General features: G+C 50.5%; 1 protein-coding gene across 4 annotated transcripts in view; it reads left to right on the top strand.

Annotated features, from left to right (window-relative positions):
* LHPP (phospholysine phosphohistidine inorganic pyrophosphate phosphatase) overlaps window positions 1-21783 on the top strand; it is a 141015-nt gene that overhangs the window by 33816 nt on the left and 85416 nt on the right. For all 4 annotated transcript variants that reach the window (XR_014295122.1, XM_082633821.1, XM_082633823.1 and 1 more), the window contains exon 6: window positions 14302-14393. Coding sequence is in view for 3 of the 4 variants with exons in the window: in XM_082633821.1 (XP_082489947.1) it covers window positions 14302-14393 (92 nt within the window). In the remaining variant the exon portion in view is untranslated. The remainder of the gene's footprint in view (window positions 1-14301; window positions 14394-21783) is intronic.

A 21783-nucleotide genomic window follows, 5' to 3' on the forward strand; every position in this document is an offset into this window, starting at 1 on the left:
TAAACCTCTCTTTTTAACTTTTTTATCATGGAACATTTCAAATATCTGTACAAATTGCGAGAGTAACCTCGTAAACCCCCAGGTACCCATCACTGAGCTTCAGTAATTACCAACTAATAAGCACTTTTAAAAATTGTTTTTCACTGTCCATTCTGAAGCAGTTTCCCACGTACACAGAGGTTGCAAACACAGTGCAGAGAATTCCCCTGTGTCCTTACTGCAGCTTCCCCAAAGGCTAACATCTCATGTAACAATCACAGGACAATTATAAAATCAGGAAATTAGCCTTGATGCAGAAGTTGACTAGCCCAGGGACCCTCTGTTTTTGGACACGTTATATTTGGTGTCACGCCCCCTAGCACCCTTTATTCTGAGCAGTTCCTCAGTCTTTGTCTTTCAGGACTGTGGTAGTTTTCAAGAGTACTAGCCAGTTCTTTCGTAGAATGTCCCTGATGTTCCCTCATGATTTAATTTCAGGTTATGCATTTCTGACATATGTATTTCTGGTTATACATTTCACAGACACAGTGCTGTGCCCTCTGGTGTGTCCCATCAGGAGGCATGTGCGGGCGCTCTGCGCATTATAGGCTGTGGTCACTTTGATGCCTGTCGGAGGTTCCCATTTCTGCACCGCAGAGTTACTGTTGTCCCTTTGTGACTAATAAGTATCTGATGGGGGAATACTTAGACGCTATGTAAATATTCTCTCTCCTGACATTCTTTTCCCCTCCTAATTTCAGCATCCTCTTACCTGCAACAGTCGTTACCATGGTGTCAAATGGCGGTTTTCTACTTCCATTGTCCCCTCTATATTTATTGATTAGCATTTACTGTAAGAGAGAGCTTTCCTTTTTCTCCCATTTACTTTTTTATTTATTCCAACATGTACTTAAGTATATTTGTTTTATTCCACGAGTCACAATCCATTCCTGTTGTTATTTTGTTGCCCAGATTGTCCCCTATTTGGCCATTGGGACCACTTTGAAGATTAATAACCCCTTGTTTCATCTGTGCTCCCACCTGCTCCCCTCCCCTGGATTATTTTGAATCATCTCCCAGAAATCATATCATTTCATCTGTAAGTATTTCTAAGTGTCTCTAGAAGATAGGAATTCTTTTTAAAAACATGGATGATGCCATTATCACAACTAAGTAATACTAACAATAATTCCTTAATATCATCAAATATCCAGCCATTGTTCACATTTCCCTGATTGTCTTACAAGTGTTTACATCGCTTGCAGTTTCTCTGAATCAGGATCCATATGAGGTCCTCGCATTGTGATTGGCCGGTGTGATTCTTAAGTGTTTTCTAATCTATCCATTCCCACCCACCCACGCTGACCCCACCCCCGTCTCCCTTTTGTATTCCTTGCAGCTTTATGAAGAAGAAGCTGGCTTGTTTGTCCTGTAGAGTTTTCCACAGTCAGGATTTTGTTGATTGTGCCTCAGTGGTGTCCTGTCTCATGCTCCCCTGTTCTCCCTGCTTCCTGAATGTCGCTAGTTAGATCTAGAAGCTTAGGCAGAATCTGTTTCAGTTTTTTTTTTTTTTTTTTTTTTTTTTTTTGCGTTACGCGGGCCTCTCACTGCTGTGGCCTCTCCTGTCGCTGAGCACAGGCTCCGGACGTGCAGGCTCAGTGGCCATGGCTCATGGGCCCAGCCACTCTGCGGCATGTGGGATCTTCCCGGACCGGGGCACGAACCCGTGTCCCCTGCATTGGCAGGCGGACTCTCAACCACTGCGCCACCAGGGAAGCCCTCTGTTTCAGTTTTTTGATGACTGCTTTCTGGGTGGTATTGTGGCCTCCCTTAGGAGGCTCAGAACATCCGGGTGTCTCCTTCGGTGGCGTTAGCAGCCATTGGGGATTGGAGTGTATCCATTCATTCATTAAGGGCTGCAAAATAGTGATACTTGAATTCTGTCATTCCTTCTCCATTTCTTCTCTGGATTTTACCTCTGTATAGGAAAAATGCCTCACCAACTGTGTGTTCCCCTGAAGTACAATACATATAGGAAACTACAGATAAATGCCTATTTCTTTCTTGTTATTTATTAGTTTTCAGAATGATTGATTCTCTAACACCCTCCCAATACCTTGGAGGTTTAAAACTACATATATCACTATAAATAGACAAAAGCATATTTGACGTGTTCCAATCCATTGCACTTATTCGTGTTCAAAGTATTGCATCTTTGACCAGTGGGAGCCTCTTCCAGCTGCCCTCTGAGTCCTGTTGTCCTGACCCCAGAGGTCTCTGAGGTGCTTTACTCCCTGTTATGACAGGATAACACCTGCCTTGCACACTTCCTGCCCTAGGCCTAGAGTCTGCCATCCTTCCAAGGAGCCATGCTTACCTTCAGTGGAAAATAGTATTTAGAAACCATAGTCGGGATATTAACCGTTCTTACTGTTATTGGGTTGGTTATCATTTCCAAGACCTAGTCTACAAGGGTTGAAAACATATGTATCTTTAAAGATGAAGTGCATAATGAGTTCATACTGAAACTTCTGGTCCAGATTTAGGCCTGTGGGTTTTTACTGGATCACGCATCTTGTGTCTGTATTTCCTTTTTTCCATGTCAAAAATCCTGGCTCGCGAGAATACCGACATAATCATTTGTTTTAGCCCATAATACACACAAGAGTCTTGAATCTCAAAAGCATTATGCTGTGTGAGAGAAGCCAGACACAAAAGAGTGGGTGCCACCACCAGTTCTGTCAGTGCCACCAAGGCTGGCTCAGGGTTGTGGTTGCCGTGGACTGGACCGTGAGACACAGCATCACCGTGACTGCTGATTCCTGAATATGATAAGGCTGATTACCGGTGCTGTTTAAGATTTCTTTTTTCGACAGTTCTTCTTTGGCTTAGAATATATCCCTCTAGAGATTTACAGCCCAAATACTGTTTTTTAAAGCTACCATTATTCCGCTGGGTAAGTGTGTCACCAATAGGACCCTCCTTGAAGTCACTTTACTTCCAATTTTTAAGGAGTTGGTTTTTCAACATTTAAACTTGTTTCATAGTTATGTAAAAATTCATGTGGTTCCGAAATTAAGTCCACGGAACAAGATACATTCAAGGAAGTCTGGCTCCTGTCCTTTTCCTTCTATTGTCTTCCCACCCATCTCTCATCATAGCCATTTTTATAAATATTATGGCTTATCTTTCCATTTTTTAAATATGACCAACTATGTATACATTTGTATCCTACTTACAGGGTGAATTTGAGAGAGTAAATTCTTTTTTTTTTTCAAAGATTTTTTTTTGATGTGGACCATTTTTAAAGTCTTTATTGAACTTGTTACAGTATTGCTTCTGTTTTATATGTTGGTTTTTTGGCCGCAAGGCATGTGGGATCTTAGCTCCCCGACCAGGGATCGAACCTGCACTCCCTGAATTGGAAGGCGAAGTCTTAGCCACTGGACCGCCAGGGAAGTCCCTGAGAGAGTAAATTCTTAAGATCATTTGTTATAGAGTGGGAGGAACGTTACTGTTGTAATCTGAGTTAAAAATCTGAGTATTTAGAATTACGTAAGCACTGTGGTCACAACCATCTCCTGCAACCCCCCAACCCCCTGCCTTCCCCAATCAACAAAACAAAAAAACTGTCACTGCCTAGAAATTAAGACCAGAGGAACTGAATATTAAGATGTTATCTTTGGTTGTCTTTGTAGAGTTGACCTTGGTTAATCTCCTCCCCCCCTTTTGTTTGTTTGTTTATTTGGTGTTTTCCAGTTACTTTCACGGTCACGTCAATATCTTTTACATTCTGAATGAGAAACTGCGCTCCCTACACCCCAAAGAGGAGCTGAGGCCCTTCTGAGGGTCAGGTTGATCGGGCTTCTCATTTGGCGGATGCTGGGCCGTGCAGTCTGGGGTGGCGGGTTAGGAGCTTGGATTCCTGGCGTGTCTGCTGAGGCTGGGGTCCCTGTGCTGTCCAGGCATCACGAGCATCTGTGGCCCTGGGTCGCTAAGGAATTGTTTTCTCTGGCGGCTCTGAGCGCACGTAGCAGAGCTGAATCTTACTTACCTACCACAGTATCATGCTGTCTCTGTCTCCCCTCTTGACACACAGTTGAGCGGCAGTTGCATGTTCTTAACACCCCACCTCACCGTTTTTCTAAAATGTTAATTTAGAACATTTTGAAATACTGCTTGAGCCTCAGGATGTGTGGACATTTTAAAGCAGTATTTCAAAATAAGGCCATTTTGAATGAACTGTGTTGTATGCACAAGGTAATAATTCTCTGCTCCTGCTTCTCTCTTTTTAATGAAAAATGGCTTTGAGGGGCTGTCTTGCTGTTGAAGTGCCGGGCTGTGACAAACCTTAAAATTTTCAAGCTGCTTTAATCAATAAAGTTATCACCAGTCATTTCCCTCGATAACTGCTTCTTCCCAGATCCAGACTTGCTTCTTGCTGCCGAGGAGTTTTCCACCTGTGCTCAGAATGGATATAACTCCCCCAAATCCAATTTTCATTTTAACCTTTCCTCAATAGCCTAGAAATAACAGATTGCTGGTATTACTCTAATAGATTGGAAATTCAAACCTTTTAGCGGTAACCAGGCCCTTTCTAGGATTCAGTAATAAGGCAAAGAATAACATACCTTAAAGGCTACTTCAAGAAATACCTAATTCTCACTCATGGTTTAAGGCTTCTGAATCAGTGGGTGGTTTTATAGCTTCATACTAAAGCCCAAGTGATGTGAAGGTTTTGGCAGTTTTCCATCATCATAAGAAATTCCATCAGTTGCAAATTGTGCAGGTTTAGTGGAAATTGGGTCTGTTCAGACCAGAGTGCTTAGTCAGCACCAGAAGCCAGTGTGCAGGCAGTCTGGAAGCTGGGGGTGCCCATTTCACAGATGAGGAAGCCGAGGCTTGGAGACGAAGGATCTTGAATACTTTGAGCACTTGTGCTGGGCACACCCAGGATCTGTCACATACCCATTTACTTGGTGAAATCCTTACTCCAATCCGCTGTCGTAGGTACTTTCATTCCCATCTTAAGCTTAAGGTTAAGGATTTCTCAGCCTCGGCACTACTGACATTTTGGGGTCAGATCATTATTTGTGGTGGGGGGTACTGCCCTCCTCCCCCAGCTGTGAAACCACAGATGTCCCCAGATGTTACCAAATGTCCCAGGGGAGCAAAATCGCCCCCAGTTGAGAACCAGGGCACTGAGGAGTAGTCACAGGAATGTCTACTGTTGAAGCCAGGATTACTCTGCCGCTGTGGGGTGAGGCCGGGACCCAGCCCCCTCCAGGTCTCTGCTGCTCCCCAGTTCTCAAGGAGGGGCCAGCAACACAGCAGAATGCTTAGGTTAGAAAAGGCATATTTAGCAGTGCAATATCATTTTCTGTTGTGAAAAACATTAAAATCTGTCTTGTTGGCAGAATATAGAAAGTAAAGTTAAGCAAGATCTTGGGGGGTGAAGGTGAGGACTCTCAGGACAGCCTATCAAAAAAGGGGGCGAGGTTTGTGGGTTTATCCAAAGAGGGCCGGGCATAAAACATGGACTTTGCCCCATCATTTTGCTCCCTAGTTCTCAGGGCATTAATTCTAACTACGGGGTTATGGGGACAGTCTGTACCCTTGGTGGGGAGGCCTTGTGGGTGGGGAGTGAACGTGTGGGGACCTCCCTCCCCTCAGGTCTGTGCGTGGAAGGCCCATCTTCTCCCCTTCGTGGGCTGGGCCCTCCCCCCGGCCCATCTTCCCCACAAGCGGTGTGCATGGTCTTTGGGTGTCAGTTCAGGGACCACTTGCTGGGACGGTGTGAGCCCCGGGAGATAGAGGGCCAGAGTGGTGCCTCATCCAGCCACGGGTGGGGGTTTCCAGGAAATGCCAGCTCTGGGGCTGCCTGGTGCCCCGTCTCGCTCATAAGGGAGCTTTAGAGCCTCATGTCTTAGTTTTCCATAAGATATTTCCTCCCCTAAAGCCTTTTTAGTAGATTTTATTTTCTTCTCCTCAAAACACAAGTTTTTAATCTGATTGTGAAGTAGCTCATGTTTGTTAAGGGGATGAATAAAGTTCAGAAAGTACAAGGAAAAAAAATGTTCATCCTCCCACTAACCTGCAATAACACAAATCATGCTTAACCCTTCCAATTTTTTGGTGTCTATATATACTTTTTTTTTTTTTTGGCTGCGCTGCTCGACTTGCGGGATCTTAGTTCCCTGACCAGGGATCGAACCCAGGCCCAGCAGTGAAAGCGCCAAGTCCTAACCGCTGGCCTGCCAGGGAATTCCTGTATATGTACATTTAAAAAGAAAATTATTTATTTATCTGGCTGCACTGGGTCTTAGTCGCTGCACGCGGGATCTTTGTTTCTGCATGTGGGGTCTTTAGTTGCGGCATGCAGGATCTTTTTAGTTATGGCATGCGGGCTCTTTGTTGTGGCATGTGGGATCTAGTTCCCTGACCAGGGACCAAACCCGAGCCCCCTACACTGGGAGCGTGGAGTCTTATCCACTGGGTCACCAGGGGAGTCCCTGTGTATGTACATTTTTAACACAAAATTGGATAATCCCGTATCTGCTATTTGAAACCCAGTTCCCATTCCCCTCCCCCCGGCCCCGGCTTAATATTGGGAACAATTTTCTTTGTGCGAATTCAAGCACCTCCACAAAGTAATTTTTGTGGCTACAGAGCATTCTGTCACAGGGATCACCATAATGTTCTTTAGCCAAGGCTACCTTCCATCCCCTTGCTACCGTAATGTGCTTCCCCAGTCCCCTGTTGTTGGACATTTAGATTACTTCCAGTTTCCCTCTTGTACATTAACCCTAGTGAACACCCTTGTATGTATATGTCCTTTTGTATATTTTAAATTATTTTCTTAGAAATCCTAGAGGTATAGTTTTCAGGCCACGATGCACAGTGTTCGTTTCTATTTCAGAAACACGGTATCAATTCAGCTTCCTTACCAGCTGTATATGCTAGTGCTCATTTTCCAACATCCTCACCAACACCATTGTTTCTTACTTTTTATAAAATAGTTTCCTCGAGTTTTGCTGTGTTGGTATTATTCCTTACGAATGTGTCAGACAGTGGGGGAAATTCCTTAGTGACAAGCCACCTCTGGGTGTCGTAGGGGGCCCGGTTGCTCTGAGCCTGCAGGCTGAGGGTGTAGGGCTCTCCCCAATGCTAGGTGTCATCTCGAGGCCTCTCCAAGTGGGGGTGTCTGTCCCTCGGGGCTGAAGTGCAGGCCAAGCCCACTGCTCCTTCACCACCAGCCCTGCTGTTCGTTGCCCCATGGGGGCAGAAGTGCTCCTCCTGGCAGAGCCCTGGGAATAATCAGAAATTTCATGATGGGCTTCCCTGGTGGCGCAGTGGTTGAGAGTCCGCCTGCCGATGCAGGGGACATGGGTTCGTGCCCCAGTCCGGGAAGATCCCACATGCCGCGGAGCGGCTGGGCCCGTGAGCCATGGCCGCTGAGCCTGCGCATCCGGAGCCTGTGCTCCGCAACGGGAGAGGCCACAACAGTGAGAGGCCTGCGTACCGCAAAAAAAAAAAGAAAAGAAAAAAGAAATTTCCTGAAATGTGGGCTTTCTTGGGAAAGCTCTTTGGCGTTGGAAGTTGCGTTCTAGACGTCGCCACCTGTTGGAATGGGTTCTGCCCCTGGCACCTAGGATGGCGAAGAGGAGACCATGGCGGGCAGACGAATATTTAAGAAGGATGAATGAATCTACATTTTGAACCCAAACCAGAAAACCTGCCTAAAGGGCTCTGTTGCCACCTCTGGCTCTTGGATCTCTGTTCTGTGGGAGTCCGACCTCTTGGTGTGCGTCTCCAGCTTCCCTGAACCATATTGCAGTCAGAAAGGAAGTGCAACCCAGACCTGACAGGTAGGGTTTTTTTATTTCCCCTGACAGCGCACCTCTTGACCTCTATCTTCTTGCCAGTGATTTTTTAAATCCTAAATGATTTGGCAATAATTGCTCCTCCTTGCGTGGTGATTGCCCTTCACCGATAGTAAATCTGTGAAATCCCCAGGGGCTGGAACGCGTTTTGGTATGCGGAGCCCACAAGCTGGCCCAGACAGGCCTCACTGCGCCGGGCGGCCACACACCCACTGGGTCCCCGCACCCTGCCCCTGCCCTCACACACAGCTCTGCGCTCTGCCTGGGCTTGGCCAGTGGCTTATCATGCAGAACCATAGCTGCTGCTTCTGGTGTTCTTCCTCCGATGGCCCAGATTTCTCTGGTTCCACTTCCGTGGGCCACACCGAAAAATGTCCTCGCCCAGGCAGACCCAGCAGTCTCTGTTCTGAGGCGGGGAGGAATTTCTGCTTCATGCCCAAGTGTGCATGCACAAAATTTTATTTTCCCCAGAGCATGGAAAATGCCAGGCATGACATTTAATCATAGGAAGACCATTTCATTTCCAAGGAACCTTCTAGCAAGGTGGCCCCCGGAACCCCTGGCAGCAATGGACAGGGTCCTAAGCTGGAATGCTGTGGATGTTTAGAGGCTGACCTAACAGTGTCAGGACAACTCTTTGAGAAGGGCAAAGTAGGATCTCACACTGGGGCTTGTGGCCAGCCCAGCTGCCTAAGCCAGGTGCCCACCTTCCCCAGCCCTCTCCTCCCAGGTGAGCTGTCTGGTTGCCCAGGTGACCCTGGCTTTGCAGATACCCTTAGACTCACGTGTGTGTGCAGTGGTCTCATGGCGGGTCCCACTTCAAGGAACACGCGTCGCCACTGGCTCTTTCTCTTGGGTGATTGATGATTTCCACACAGCTGCATGGGAGCTTGTAGACACGAAAATTAAACCCATTTGGATTTGGCAGTGTTTTCCCCAGCATCAGTCATTCTAGGAAAAAAAATTCCAATTTTACCATATCTGGGTACTTGCCCCTGGCACTATTATTTACTTAATGTTTCTTTAAATTGATTCATTTTATAAACTTAAATGTATTTTTTTAAAAAACTTTCGATCCCTACTATAAATGGAAGACCAGAATCACTCACCATAAATAGATTACTCTAAAAATAAATACAAACAATTACATTAAAAATGTATGTCCTTATATACACTACCAAATGTAAAATAGAAAGCTAATGGGAAGCAGCTGTATCACACGGGGAGATCAGCTCGGTGCTTTGTGACCACCTAGAGGGGAGGGATAGGGAGGGTGGGAGGGAGACCCAAGAGGGGAGGGGATATGAGGATATATGTATACGTATAGCTGATTCACTTTGTTATACAGCAGAAACTAACACACCATTGTAAAGCAATTATACTTCGATAAAGATGTTAAAAAAATGTATGTCCTGTTCTACCTAAAATCAAATAGTATATCACCAGTATGCATAACACACATTGCGAAACGTGGGTTTAGGTGGAGGAAAGACCAGAAGAAATTAGTGAGAAGTATCAAGTTTAGAATATCCACTGGGACAAAGTGCAGTTTATTTCAGGTACCTCGTATGTCTCTCAGGGGCGGTGGCTCCCAGCAGTTGGCAGAATTCTCAGCCCTGGTGGTCATCAGCCACCTGCTCAAGCTCTCCTGGGGGCCAGTGTCCCCCAGTAGCTTCTCTGACGGAGGCCTCTCTGGCCTCTGCTGGAATATATTAAGTGACAGGGGCCTGGTACCTCTGAGGCAGCCCATGCTGATCGTTAGAAAAGCCTCGTGTTTACCTAAAACTACCTCCCTGGCATCTGGGGCCGCACCAGCTCAGTCTTTGTCCTTGTCCACAAGCTCCTCATGATTCCTCGTTATTTGAAGTCCTGTTTGGGAGATGTTTCCGAGGACATGTGCTTCAGGCTTAATGGCTGTGCTTTTGGGAATTCGTTGTGTGGCCTGCCCTGGTAGAAGATTAGCACACATGTGGTGTCTTCTTCGGGGAAGGCTCTCACCCCTTCCCCTATACCCCCTAACCTGGTTGACCCCTCTTGCTCTTCAGATCCAAGCTAAAAACCTCACCTCCTCCAGGAAGGCTTCCCTGACCACCACCAGCCCCACAAGGTTAGGCCTGACAGCCTCCTGCACTTTTCCTCCCTGTGCTTTATCACAGGTCCTGGCTCTGTGTTTGTGAAATTACCTCATGAACATCCATCTTCTGCCTTCCACTGGAAGCTTCACAAGGATGAAGACTGTGTTTCTGACTCACTGTGTCCCCACTGCCTGGCTATAGAGGACCTGATACAAAGGAGCTGAGGCACTGGAGCCCTGTCGTAAAGACTGTGGACTGTCTCCAATAGGGTTAGATTAGGAGTTTCCTCAACAGAGCATTTCCTAATATTTTTTCCTTTTAAACATGCATAGATAACTTATTATGTCCAGGCACTGTCCTTGATGCTTAACTTGTGTGATTTTGTTTAAACACCACACCAACTGTACCCATTTTACAGACTGAAGTGGATCACAAGATCACAGGGCTAGCAAATAGCAGAGCTGGGATTCAGGCCCAGTTGCTCTGGCCCCGTCTGCGAATTGAGCTCAGTCTGTCCAGTCTGCTGGTCGCATAGGGCCTGCCTCTGGATTCACTGTCCCCAACCCCTCCCACTCCGAGCTGGAAGGCAAATTCCATCTGGACTCCTCTCCTCACAGGCAGAGTCCAAATGAATGTGTCCCCTGGTTTGCAAATGCTTCACGGTCATCACTTTAAAAAAAAAAAAAATTCATTCATTCATTCTTTTTTGGCTGCATGGGGTCTTTGTTGCTGCACGTGGGCTTTCTCTAGTTGTGGCAAGCAGGGGCTACTCTTTGTTGCTGTGCGTGGGCTTCTTATTGCAGTGGCTTCTCTTGTTGCGGAGCGTGGGCTCTAGGCGTGCGGGCTTCAGTAGTTGGGGGCACGCGGGCAGTAGAGCGCAAGCTCAGTAGCTGTGGCCCACAGGCTTAGTTACTCCGCGGCATGTGGGATCTTCCCGGACCAGGGATCGAACCCGTGTCCCCTGCACTGGCAGGCAGATTCTTAACCACTGTGCTACCCGGGAAGTCCACGGTCACCATTTTTAGTTTTCTTGGTTTCGGTTTATGTATTTATTCATTGGTTAGCCCTACCTAGCATCTGAATTCCAGAGGAAAGTTGTGGAATAACTGTCAGTTTCAAAGCTTCTATCCCGTCAACGTCAGGACACTCACCCTGCTACAGGAGCCCGGTTTGTCAGGCCTGTCTGACCTCCCACCAAGGACATTTCTGATCGAACTCGGGAGCATATCTGGAATGCATTTGGTGTCTGAGGCATTAGACTTTTCTTCCGCTAGCAGGATCGTTTCCTGAAAATATTTTGAAGCTTTTAATCAGTGTGGCAGTTGAGTCAGGGAGGCTGCTCCTTTTTTCTTAAAAAAAGCACATTTATTTATGTAAAGATTATGAATCAATTTAAACAGTAATATTAATACAGGTTGATATGTCGAATGGGCACCCACCGGTGACTAAAGTTTCGGCAACACGGATGCGGACTGTGCCACCCACCCCCGCTCTTTTGGCTGGTAACCACTGAGCAGTTAGTTCTATTGGCTGGACTTCCTAAGTATCTCCAGACATGCACAGCCATGCCTTATTTCAGAGCACCGATTCACTCAGCAAACCCGTGTTGGTCATCAGCTGAGCTCCAGGATCAGCACACAGCCTGCCCTCAAGGAACTCACACATTTTTGGAGGAGAGAGGTAAATGAAGGGACCGTTATAACACAGGAGGTGCGTGCAATGCAAGGGGGTAATCACAGAATGTTTTGGGAAGCCCCCAAACCCAGCCGGGGGTTGAAAGGTGGTGGTCACCTGAGCTGAGTCCAGACAGACTGTTAGGAGTTAGCCAGTAGAAGAACAGAGGGAAGAGGCAGAAAGGTCACCCTGTGCCCATGGGTACCCTTTCTGGTGTTGCCCATTCTGTTTTGTGTAGATCCGTATTTCTATTTAAGTACCATTTTCCTTTTGCCTAAAGAACTTCCTTTTACATTTCTTGTGTGTGGATCTGTTGGTGATGAAGTCTTTTAGCTTCAGATATCTGGAAATGTCTTTATTTCACCTTTGCTCTGAAAGATAATTTTGCTCCATATAGAATCCTAGGTAAGCATTTTCCCCCTTTTCAGTACTTTAAAGATGGTGCTCCACAAAGGTGGTGTTCCACTGTTTTCTCATTTGCATGTTTTCAACAAGAAATCTGATGTCTTATCTTTGTTTCTCTCTGTACATGTCTTTTGTTTTCCCTCCAGTTGTTTTTAAGATTTTCTCCTTGTCACTGACTTTGAGCAATTTGATTATGTTGTGCCTTGATACAGTTTCTTTCATGTTTCTTGTGCTTGGTATTGATTGGGATCTCGGAGCTGTGGATTTATCATTTTTGTTGAGTTTGGAAATTTATCAGCCATTATTTCTTCAAATATTGTTTCTGTCTCCCCCTCTCTCATCTTGCTTCCAGGGACTCCAGTTACACCAGGCTGTTTGAAGTTTTGTCATAGCTCACCATTCCTCTGTTCATTTTTTAAAAATTATTTTTTCTCCCTGTGTTTCATTTTGGATAGCTTCTATTGCTGTGTCTTCAAGTTCATAAATCTTTTTTCTGCATTGTCTAATCTGGATTTAATCTCATCCAGTGTTGTTTTCTCTTTTTTTCAGTCCAGACATTGTAGTTTTCACCTCTAGAAGCTTGATTTGGATCTTTTACCTTCCATGTGTCTCTACTCAACTTTGGGAACATGTGGAATACAGTTACAGTAGCTGATTTCATGCCCTTGTCTGCTAATTCTCACATCTGTGTCAGTTCCAGGTCTGTTTTGGTTGATTTTCCTCTTCACTGTGTGTGATATTTGTCATCTTTGCATGTCTGATTATTTGTTTAATTGGATGCCAGGCATTGTGAATTTTACCTTTTGTGAGTGCTAGATATTTTTATACGCCAATAAATATTTTTGTGCTTTGTTCTGGGATGCAGTTAAATCACTTGGAAACAATTTGATCCTCCCAGATCTTGCTTTGAAGGTTTGGGAGGCGGCACTAGAGCAGGGTTTAGTCTAGGGCTAATTATTCCTCACTGCTGAGGCAAGATGCTTCTGAGAATGCTACTCAGTGCCCTGTGAATTATGAGATTTTCCAGTCTGGCTGGTGGGAACAGACACTAAACCCAGCCCTGTGTGAGGTCCCGGCACTGTTTTAATGTTTGGTGTGATTCTTTCCCTGGCCTCGGGTGGTTTCCTCACCTGCCTGTGCTCATTAGCAGTCTTCCCCACACTGCCTCGTTGTGGGGGACCCTCTGTAGATCTGCACAGTTCTCCGGGTAGCCCTCTCTTCTCGGACGCCCTGCCTTAGTCTCCCAGCTCTCAGCTCCGTGTCCTCAGTTCAGGGAGTCTGGGCTCTACCTAGTTCTTCCTCTCTGTGCTCACAGTCTGGAAGCTCTGAAGGCAGTGAGCTGCAGCATTTGTAGGATCCATGTCATTTGTTTCCTGTGTCTCAGGAATCCTCCTTCATTGCCTGATGTCCAGTGTCTTGAAAACTGTTATTGCATTTGGTTTGTCTGGTTCTCTAGTTGTTTCAGGTGGGAGGGGCTGGTTTTTGAAATGATATCCAGGCTGTGAGCATTTTGTGTGTGTGTGTGTGTGTGTGTGTGTGTGTGTGTGTTAGAGTGTGTATTTTTGTTTGCTCTTTTTTCTTTTTTTTTTTTGTGGTACGCGGGCCTCTCATTGTTGTGGCCTCTTCCGTTGCGGAGCACAGGCTCCGGACGCACAGGCTCAGCGGCCATGGCTCAGGGGCCCAGGCGCTCTGCGGCATATGGGATCTTCCCGGACCGGGGCACGAACCCACATCCCCTGCATCGGCAGGCGGACTCTCAACCACTGCGCCACCAGGGAAGCCCTCTTTTTTCTTTTTGTTTTTTTTTTGTTGTTGTCGTTGCTTTTTATAGGTAGTAAATTCAGCATGGAAAGCAAAACCTAAACTTGGGCTACAAAGATTTGCCAGAAATTTACTTAGTTTTCACAGAACCAACGGTTGGCACAATAACCTGGTTACAGAGTATTTAGCTGAAGGTAAAATTCAGCCTGTGCTCGACTGGAGGTGAGATAGCGTCAGCCTCCCCGTGTGTCCTCGTGGCACTATATCACTTTAATACCCGCTGATTGATTTTAAATTGCCCAGATATGCACCATTCAGAGCCGCAGCCATGATGGGCAGTGGGAGATATATCCAAGTACATTGACTTTTAATCAACAGGATGACGATACTACCTTGTTTACTTTGTATGGTGGTGGTTTTAAGCATCAAGTCAAGAGGTTTATTAGGTCAAAAAAGATGAGGTGGCACAGGAAGAAAACTGTCTTGACATCACTTCTGAGTGCCTTTCACTCACTGCACGACAGGCCGTCATGATCGGGGACGACATCGTGGGTGACGTCAGCGGTGCCCAGCGGTGTGGGCTGAGAGCGCTGCAGGTACGGACCGGGAAGTTCAGGTGAGTGCCCCGCGCCAGCCTGCCCGCCATCTGCCTGCCTACCTCGTGGATCCCTGGGGTGACCGGGTTTTCGTTTGTTTTCTTCTCCGAAATAAAGGGGGTTACATTTTCCCAAATGGAAGAGCAGTCTGTGGGCATCCGATGACTTTTTTGTAACTGTCCCCTAAGGACGGGCCTGGATGCCTTTTTGTAGCAGAGAGTGGTGGATAAAAAGGGTCTGAGTTTCAAAACTGAGATTTGAATAGGGTGTAATGCGGAGACAACAAATGGAAGGTTCTGGCCAGCCGTTGAGCCTGCTTCCCACAGAGAGCCGGCTTGAACTTGGGCCGCACTCCTCTCCTCAACGTGGCTGGTGCTTCACTGTGCTCGGAGGGGACCGCTCCTGGGCGCCCAGCTCCTCTGGTCACCTTCTCCCTCCTTTTCCTCCACCATATCCATCTCTCACCTAGAGATGACAGGTCCGTGTTCAGGGACAAGTCAAGGACACTTTGGAGTTGAACCTCTGTCTCCAGAGTGTTTTCTTTGCTGGGTCAGAAGTCAGCCTAGCCTCGGGCAGGTTGCTGACGGGCACCTTTTGGGGGCGTGTGGATGTGCCTTGCGGTGTCTGGGCCTGGCTTGCTTAGCCTTTGAGAGTATCTCAGACATCACAGTGTTGTCTTGGCTTATTCTAGATGGTTTTGATTGTCGCCATTCAGAGAAAGTACCATTTTGTGTGTGCTGGAGAGACTTAGTTAAAACATGGTTACCCTGGGGTATTTGGATGTCGGGGGAGGGATGGATTACATCAGTCCTGGGTGGTCTGCTTAGACGGGGTCAGAGGAATAGATTAGAGGGCCTGACCCTCACTCTGAGGCCCGTTCCTTTGTGAGAGACACACGCGGCCTTTGGGTTTGGGTCACGTAGGTAGACACAAGGTGAGTGAGGAAGTCTCAGTACCCCTAAGGTCCAGGGCCAGAAAGTCTCTTCCATCCACCTCTTGGACCTCCCAGGGTGCCAGAGGCCACCTTGAAGCCCCCAGCACACCTGAAATATGGACCTCCTTTTTTCCCCAGGTCCTCAAACGAGGGTTTCCTGGGTTTCCTCGGCTCTCTCCGGCCTAAGGGAGTGAGGGAGACCCCACTCGAAACCTCATCAGCATTCTCTCCCAGAGGCCAGCCTGGAAACCCGAGGTCCCCAGTGCCCGCTTCCCCCGAAGCTGCTGAGCAGTGGGACTTGGCGCCCTTTGGTTGATGCTCTGCTGCGCGGTGCCGCCCGGCCCCGGGTGCCGCCCCATCAGTGGCCAGCCTAGCTCAGTGAGCACCTTTGACCCATGAGCACAAGAGCGGCACCTCCTTTCTGAGAGCACGGTGGTGAGGCTCAGGAGGTGAAGAGTGAGAGCCGTGTAGTTTTGTGCGCTGGGCTGCTGCTTCTGGTTTCTTAGGGAGAAAAACATGTCTGTCTCGATTAAATGTAGCCACAGCTGGGGTCTTTCTGGCCCAGCCTAAGCCATGCCCCTATAAACTGAGAAGGTACTGCCCCTGCCCCAGGCCCCAAGCGTGCCACTAGGTTGCTGGGTCACTGAGGAAGGTCCTCACACACAGTCGGGAAGCCCTCGAACGGGCAGCTGGGCGTGCAGGCGGCTGTGTCCTACCTTACACCACTGGGGTTGGCACTTTTCTGAGTCCCCCATCACCCCGTCTCCCAGAGAGACAAACCCCATCAACAGTTGGCCAGATCATTCCAGACTGCCTTCTCTGTGTAGATAATTTAAGGATAATATTTTGGTTTTTTCTCTTGATAAAAACGGTATTATGTTATTTCACAACCTGCCCTTTTCTTGAACACTGTTTTGTGGCATCTCCCCATGACCGTACTTCATCATTTTAAATTGCTGAGGAAATTCAGTAGGTAAGTGCTGTTTAGCACGCGGTGCACAGGGAGCCCTCAGCAACGGGGAGGTGATGCCGGTGCCGTGGGTGACGGCTGTTGCTTCCCGGTGCAGCCCCACCTGGCTCTGCGTGGAGAGGGTGGGGCTTAGCGTCTCTTTTCTTGGAGGTATTTAAGATTTCAGACCTTTTGATTTGTTTGTTGTGAGGTTGTAAATCTGCCTTTTTTAGCAGGCAGGATGGAGGGAGAAGAGCCTCAGTGCAGGTTAGGTGGTGATGGAGCCACCGGAGGGGGAGGGCGCCTGGCGGGACAGGAGGCTGGGCTCCGTGCCGACAAAGCAGGCAGAGGACCCCCTGGCCGATCTCTAGAGCCTCACTGTCTAATGCGGAAGCCATGAGCCGCAGATGGCTGGGGAGCACTTGAAATGTGGCTGTTCCAAATTGAGACGTGTTAAAAGTGCACATACACAACAGTTCAGACTTAGTGGGAGAAAAAGAATGTGACAAACTCATTCATGATATCTTACACTGATTGCATGTTGCAATCCTGATGCCTTATGTTAATTTCACCTGCTTATCCTTATTTTTGTTAATGTGGCCACTTGAAAGTCCTAGCTTGCCTCCACGGCTCGCATCCATTGGCACTTTGTGCATTTCTGGTGGACAGCGGGGCCCCTGCACCGCCCCCTTCTCCCTGAAGATGGCAGTCTCGGTGCACGAGATCTCCATGGCACCTCGCACGGTGCTCTCTGTAGACGTAGCGGGCTTGGGGCCAGTGAGCAGCCTTGGCACTTTGGCACCCTGGTGACTGGGCCAGCGTCACCCGGCAGCACCCAGCTCCTCCCCCCTGGGGCTGCCCTGCCTGCCCCTGTAGCTCTCCACCCCTCTGGCCACCTCTGTGAGCCGGCGGCACTAGGTTTGAAGGTCCCTGTGGCCCATGTCTGCACCAGACATGAGCCGGGCAGGGGCAGGGTCTGCGTCCCTACTGTGCTGGGTCTCCCTCTGAGTGGCCCTGAGTGGCCTCACAGGAGCCAAGGGCCACTGGATGGGTCAGCAGGGCATCAGCCCTGTGCACTGTGTCCCCTGTTGGTGGCCTTGGTCCAGCCTTGACTGAATTGGGGGAGTGAGGCGGGTGGAGGATGGCCTTGTCACCGGGCACAGGTGGCAGAGGGCCGTGCGGTGAGGGAGCTTGGCGCTCATACCTGGCCACGTGGCTTCTCCACTGGCTTGAGGCCAAGGGCCGGATGGGGGTGCTGAGCCAGGGGAAACCCGCGTGTCCTGCCCGTCCTGGCGCTGGAAAGGGAGGGAGGCTGGAGGGGGCCGTGTAGGGCCTCCGGACAGCCCCGCTGCAGGTGCCCCTCAGGCCAGCGTCTTCTAGTTGTGCGCACACACACACACACATGTGAGGTTGTCTGAGGCCACAGCATTGCTGGGGGTGTGGGATTTGGACTTTCCCATGGCTGTGAGACCTCCCTGTGACCTTCCATGTCCTCATTCCCCTCGATTCTTTCTTTTTTTTTCCTTTAATTTTATTTATTTATTTATTTTTGTCTGTGTTGGGTCTTTGCTGCGCGCGGGCTTTCTCTAGTTGTGGCGAGCAGGGGGCTACTCTTGGTTATGATGCGCAGGCTTCTCGTTGCGGTAGCTTCTCTCGTTGCAGAGCACGGGCTCTAGGCGCGCGGGCTTCAGTAGTTGTGGCTGGGCTCTAGAGCGCAGACTCAGTAGTTGTGGCGCACGGGCTTAGTTGCTCCGCGACATGTGGGATCTTCCCGGACCAGGGCTCGAACCCGTGTCCCCTGCATTGGCAGGCGGATTCTTAACCACTGTGCCACCAGGAAGCCTGCTTCTTTCTACTTTTATCAGAAAATGGCCCAAAGAGAAAAGTGTGAAGTCTCAGAGTGGGGAGAGGTCACAGCAACCCCTGAGCTTTGGAAGGAGGGCTTCACAGGGCCTGCCCCACCAGGACCAGCGGGCGGCTCAGGCCCCTTGCAGGAAGGAGGCTGGATCCCTTCCAGCAACCCCAGTGTTTGGAGCCAGAGAGGCTCCTGAGGCAGACAGCTTGCAAACACACCCCCGCCCAGCCGGGCAGCCGGGCCGCCGAGCTGTAGACAGAGCCATCCAAGGCTTTCTTTTCATACCTGCTCTCCTTGAACGTCCAGCCCAGCCAGGGTGTGGCCCTCACCTGGCCGCCAGGTAAAGGCCTTTCGGGCGTTTTCCCCACACGCCCCTTCCTGGCATGTCTGACGCACCGGGCCTGCTGGCAGAACCTTCCAGCCTGAGGCCAGGAGGCTGCTGTTCCTCCAGTCTCCTCAAGAGGCCATCCCGACTCCACAGGGCCCTGTGACCATCGCTGGCACATCCTCATGGTCGCAGTGAGTCCCGGAGACCCAGAGGGTGCTGGCTCCACTGCTGCCAGGGGCCTTTCCCGTTGAGACGGCTAAAGCCTTGCCCAAGGCCACCTAGCGAGGTTAGGCAGAGGCTGGGTTGGAGCCTGGCTGCTCTTACCCCAGGTGGGTGCTTCTGCCACCGTGTTCCTACTGGGAACATCCAGCCCTTGGGGGTCAGCCTCTGAGGAGCTGCAGGAGTCACGGTCCCAGGCTCACTTCAGGGCACAGGCAGGGCTCGGTGTCTGAATAATGGGGGGCTCGTCTGGGAGGACTGCTGTCCCCACCCCCAGGCACCATAGCCCCCCTCCTTCTCTCCTAAGGACAGGCCTCATCTTCCATGGCGGCTGGGGCCAGGCCCTGTGTACCCCCATTCTGGCAAATTCAGGTGAGGGACGTCCTTCTCAGGAGCCGGATGCCCTGCGTGTCCCCAGTGGAGGAGGAAGCGGTCGGGACATTTCACCATCCCTTCATACCTGCTTGTGTCCCCACCTGACCCTCCTCCTGGAGACATGCCAGAAGCGGAGCCAGGACACTCCGAACGCTTCCCCCGTCACCCTGTCCTCCGTTCCACACTGCAAAGCACAGCTGGCGCCTGGTTCTCAAGCACGGTGGCAGGCGTCAGTCACTGCCCCAGGCCCACGCTGGTCGCGCTGTGTACATAATCCAGCTCCGTGGAGCCTGCTTTGGGTATTCTCTTATTTGTTATTTACTCACGGGTGGGAGATGTTTTATGAGTCCAGAACGTTCTTGACAAGCAGTTTGCTGTCTTGGACTCACGAGGGAGAGTTTCCTGGGCCTGGCTTCCAGGTGTCCCTGGGCTGGGACTGGTGCTGCACCCGCACCGAAGCTCTGCTGGGGCTGGGGTGCCCGTGGTCGCTGTCCACCTGGCAGCGGGGCTGGCGGATCTGAGGTTCCAGGCACTCTGCACAAGGCTGAAGGATGCAGGGTACAGAGAATTTGATGGTGGAACCAGGCGCTGGAGTGGAACTGCCCAGAGCCCGACAGGGCTGCACTCCTGGCACGGCTGCCGCCAAAGCGTGGCCCTTGACCCCGTCTCTCGTCACTTTGCAGCCAGTGACTTCAAAGAGTTTCCTTAAGAGGAGGCTCTGGTTCCCCTTCGGAAGGAAATTGGTTTTTCTTCTAGTGCCAGGTGGTATTTGAGGGAAGGGAGTGATCCTGGGTGTTGATTTTTCAGCAGTCAGTTGTCACCGTGAGGCTATTGCAGGCTGGGTCGTGGGTGGGAGCCCTTCATCCCTGTGTCCCGCCCAGGAGCATTGCCACGTGTGCACCAGGAGGGACCTCCTGCCCTCGTAGATGAACACTCCCGAGCCTCAGGCCTCTGGAAGGCGCTCCCAGCTGGGGAGGAGGCTCCACGTAGCTTCAGGGAAACAGGAGATGACCAGCTACTGCCTGGCTGCAGCCCATCCAGCTGGGGAGAACGGCTTAATGCTGGGCTTGGGGGCCCCCCCCCCTGAGTCCCTCGGACTCCAGTCCTGGCTGCCAGCTGGGGGAGGGCTCCGGGAACCAATCTTCGGGGAAATCGACTGTGGAACGTTGCTGGGCCAGCCGGTCAGCCCAGCAGGCAGCCTCGGTCTTGCACGGGGATAGAGGTTGTGGGAGGCACCCCGGGCTTTGAGAGGTCCCTCAGCTCACCGGGGGTCACACAGTCAATGGGGGCACACCCGGATTTGAACCTATATGCCTTCTTTTTTTTTTTTTTTTTTTTTTTGCTAACTGCTTTATTGAGAAATAACTCGTATGTCGTACAATTCAGTAGTTTTTCAAATATTCACAGAGCTGTGCAGCCATCACCACAGTTGGGTAGACACCACTCCATCATTCTAAACCCTTTAGCCATCCTTCCAAAATCCCCTGCATCCTAGGGCTTTGGTGGGGGGCAATGCCAGCCCCCAGCGGTTCAGTCTGCCTAGTCCCTGGGCCCTGTGGGAGACTGAGGAGGGACCTCCAGGGGCCTGGGATGGGAGGGCACCGGTGGTGGGGTGAGTGGCGGGTCAGGGTGGGAGTGGCAGGGCCAGACCCGCCCGTCTCCCCATCCCCTCCCACCCACAGCTCTCCTGGGTTGAGTCCACTTCCTCTGCCCTGGTTTGGTGTCCCTGCCCTCTGACTGGCTGCTCGCTGGGGGACAGAACTAGTAACACTGTCTGGTACCTGACTCTCAGGATCCGTCTTGGTCCCTGACCAAGGCTGCTTCATGCCCAGGGCAACAGGGGAAAGGTTTCCACACTGTATACAGTCCTGCTGGAGTCCTCGCGCTGCTTGGAGAAACCAGCCGGCTGAGGCGGGGGGCTCCAGGCTGAGGGGGGCGTCCCAGGTGGAGGCCAGGAGGTGGCTGCAGGGTGAGGTCACAAGGCCCGGTGGGGGGCCCAGTTAGGACCCCGTCAGCAGCCTCCTAGCCTGAGGAACTTGCTTCCTAGGAACCTGCAGGTAACTCAGGGGGTCCTGGACGACTCACAGGGTGGACGGGGATGGAGGAAGGCCCAGCAGGTTCTCTAGTCCCCCTGAACCCAGCTAGTACGTTCCAGGAGCCCCTCAACAAACCTCGGGAGGTGTGTGCTCTGGACCTGCTGCTCGCACTTGCTCCTCGACCGTGTGACACCCCGAGAAGGAGGCCGGGGTCACGGTCCCCGCTCGGCCACAAGCTGGCGAGGAAGACGTGAGAACAGGGCAGTGCCTCCCAGAGGGTGTCTCACATGCCAGAGCCTGTGGCAGGTGCTCACATGCATCTTGCTTCGGCTCATCTAAAGCTCACAACCGCCCTGGAGGCTGCCCCTCTTCTCGCTCCACTTTATACGTGTGGACATGGAAGCCCAGAGAGGTAGAGTAACTTGCCCGAGGCCACACAGCCCACCAGTGTGGGAGTCGGGATGCGAACACAGCTCTGCCTGACTCCAGGGCCCGTGTCCTGAGCGCTCTCGCACCCTGATGCCTCCAGTTAGCCCAGTCTCGCAGGAGCTCCGAGCCCGCGCTGGGTCTCAACGACCAAGAGTGGCCGCCGTGGGGCTCTCAGGACCGAGCAGGTCCCTCCTCTCCTTGTTCTCTCGCACGGCACTCTGCACTCAGCCCCGCTCGAGGAAAGGGGCCTCGTGAGGATGAGCTGTGACTTGAGCTGGTCTGGCC

The sequence above is a fragment of the Mesoplodon mirus genome, assembly GCF_964341445.2.
Source record: "Mesoplodon mirus genome assembly, chromosome: 2".
NCBI classification, from domain to species: domain Eukaryota; kingdom Metazoa; phylum Chordata; class Mammalia; order Artiodactyla; family Ziphiidae; genus Mesoplodon; species Mesoplodon mirus.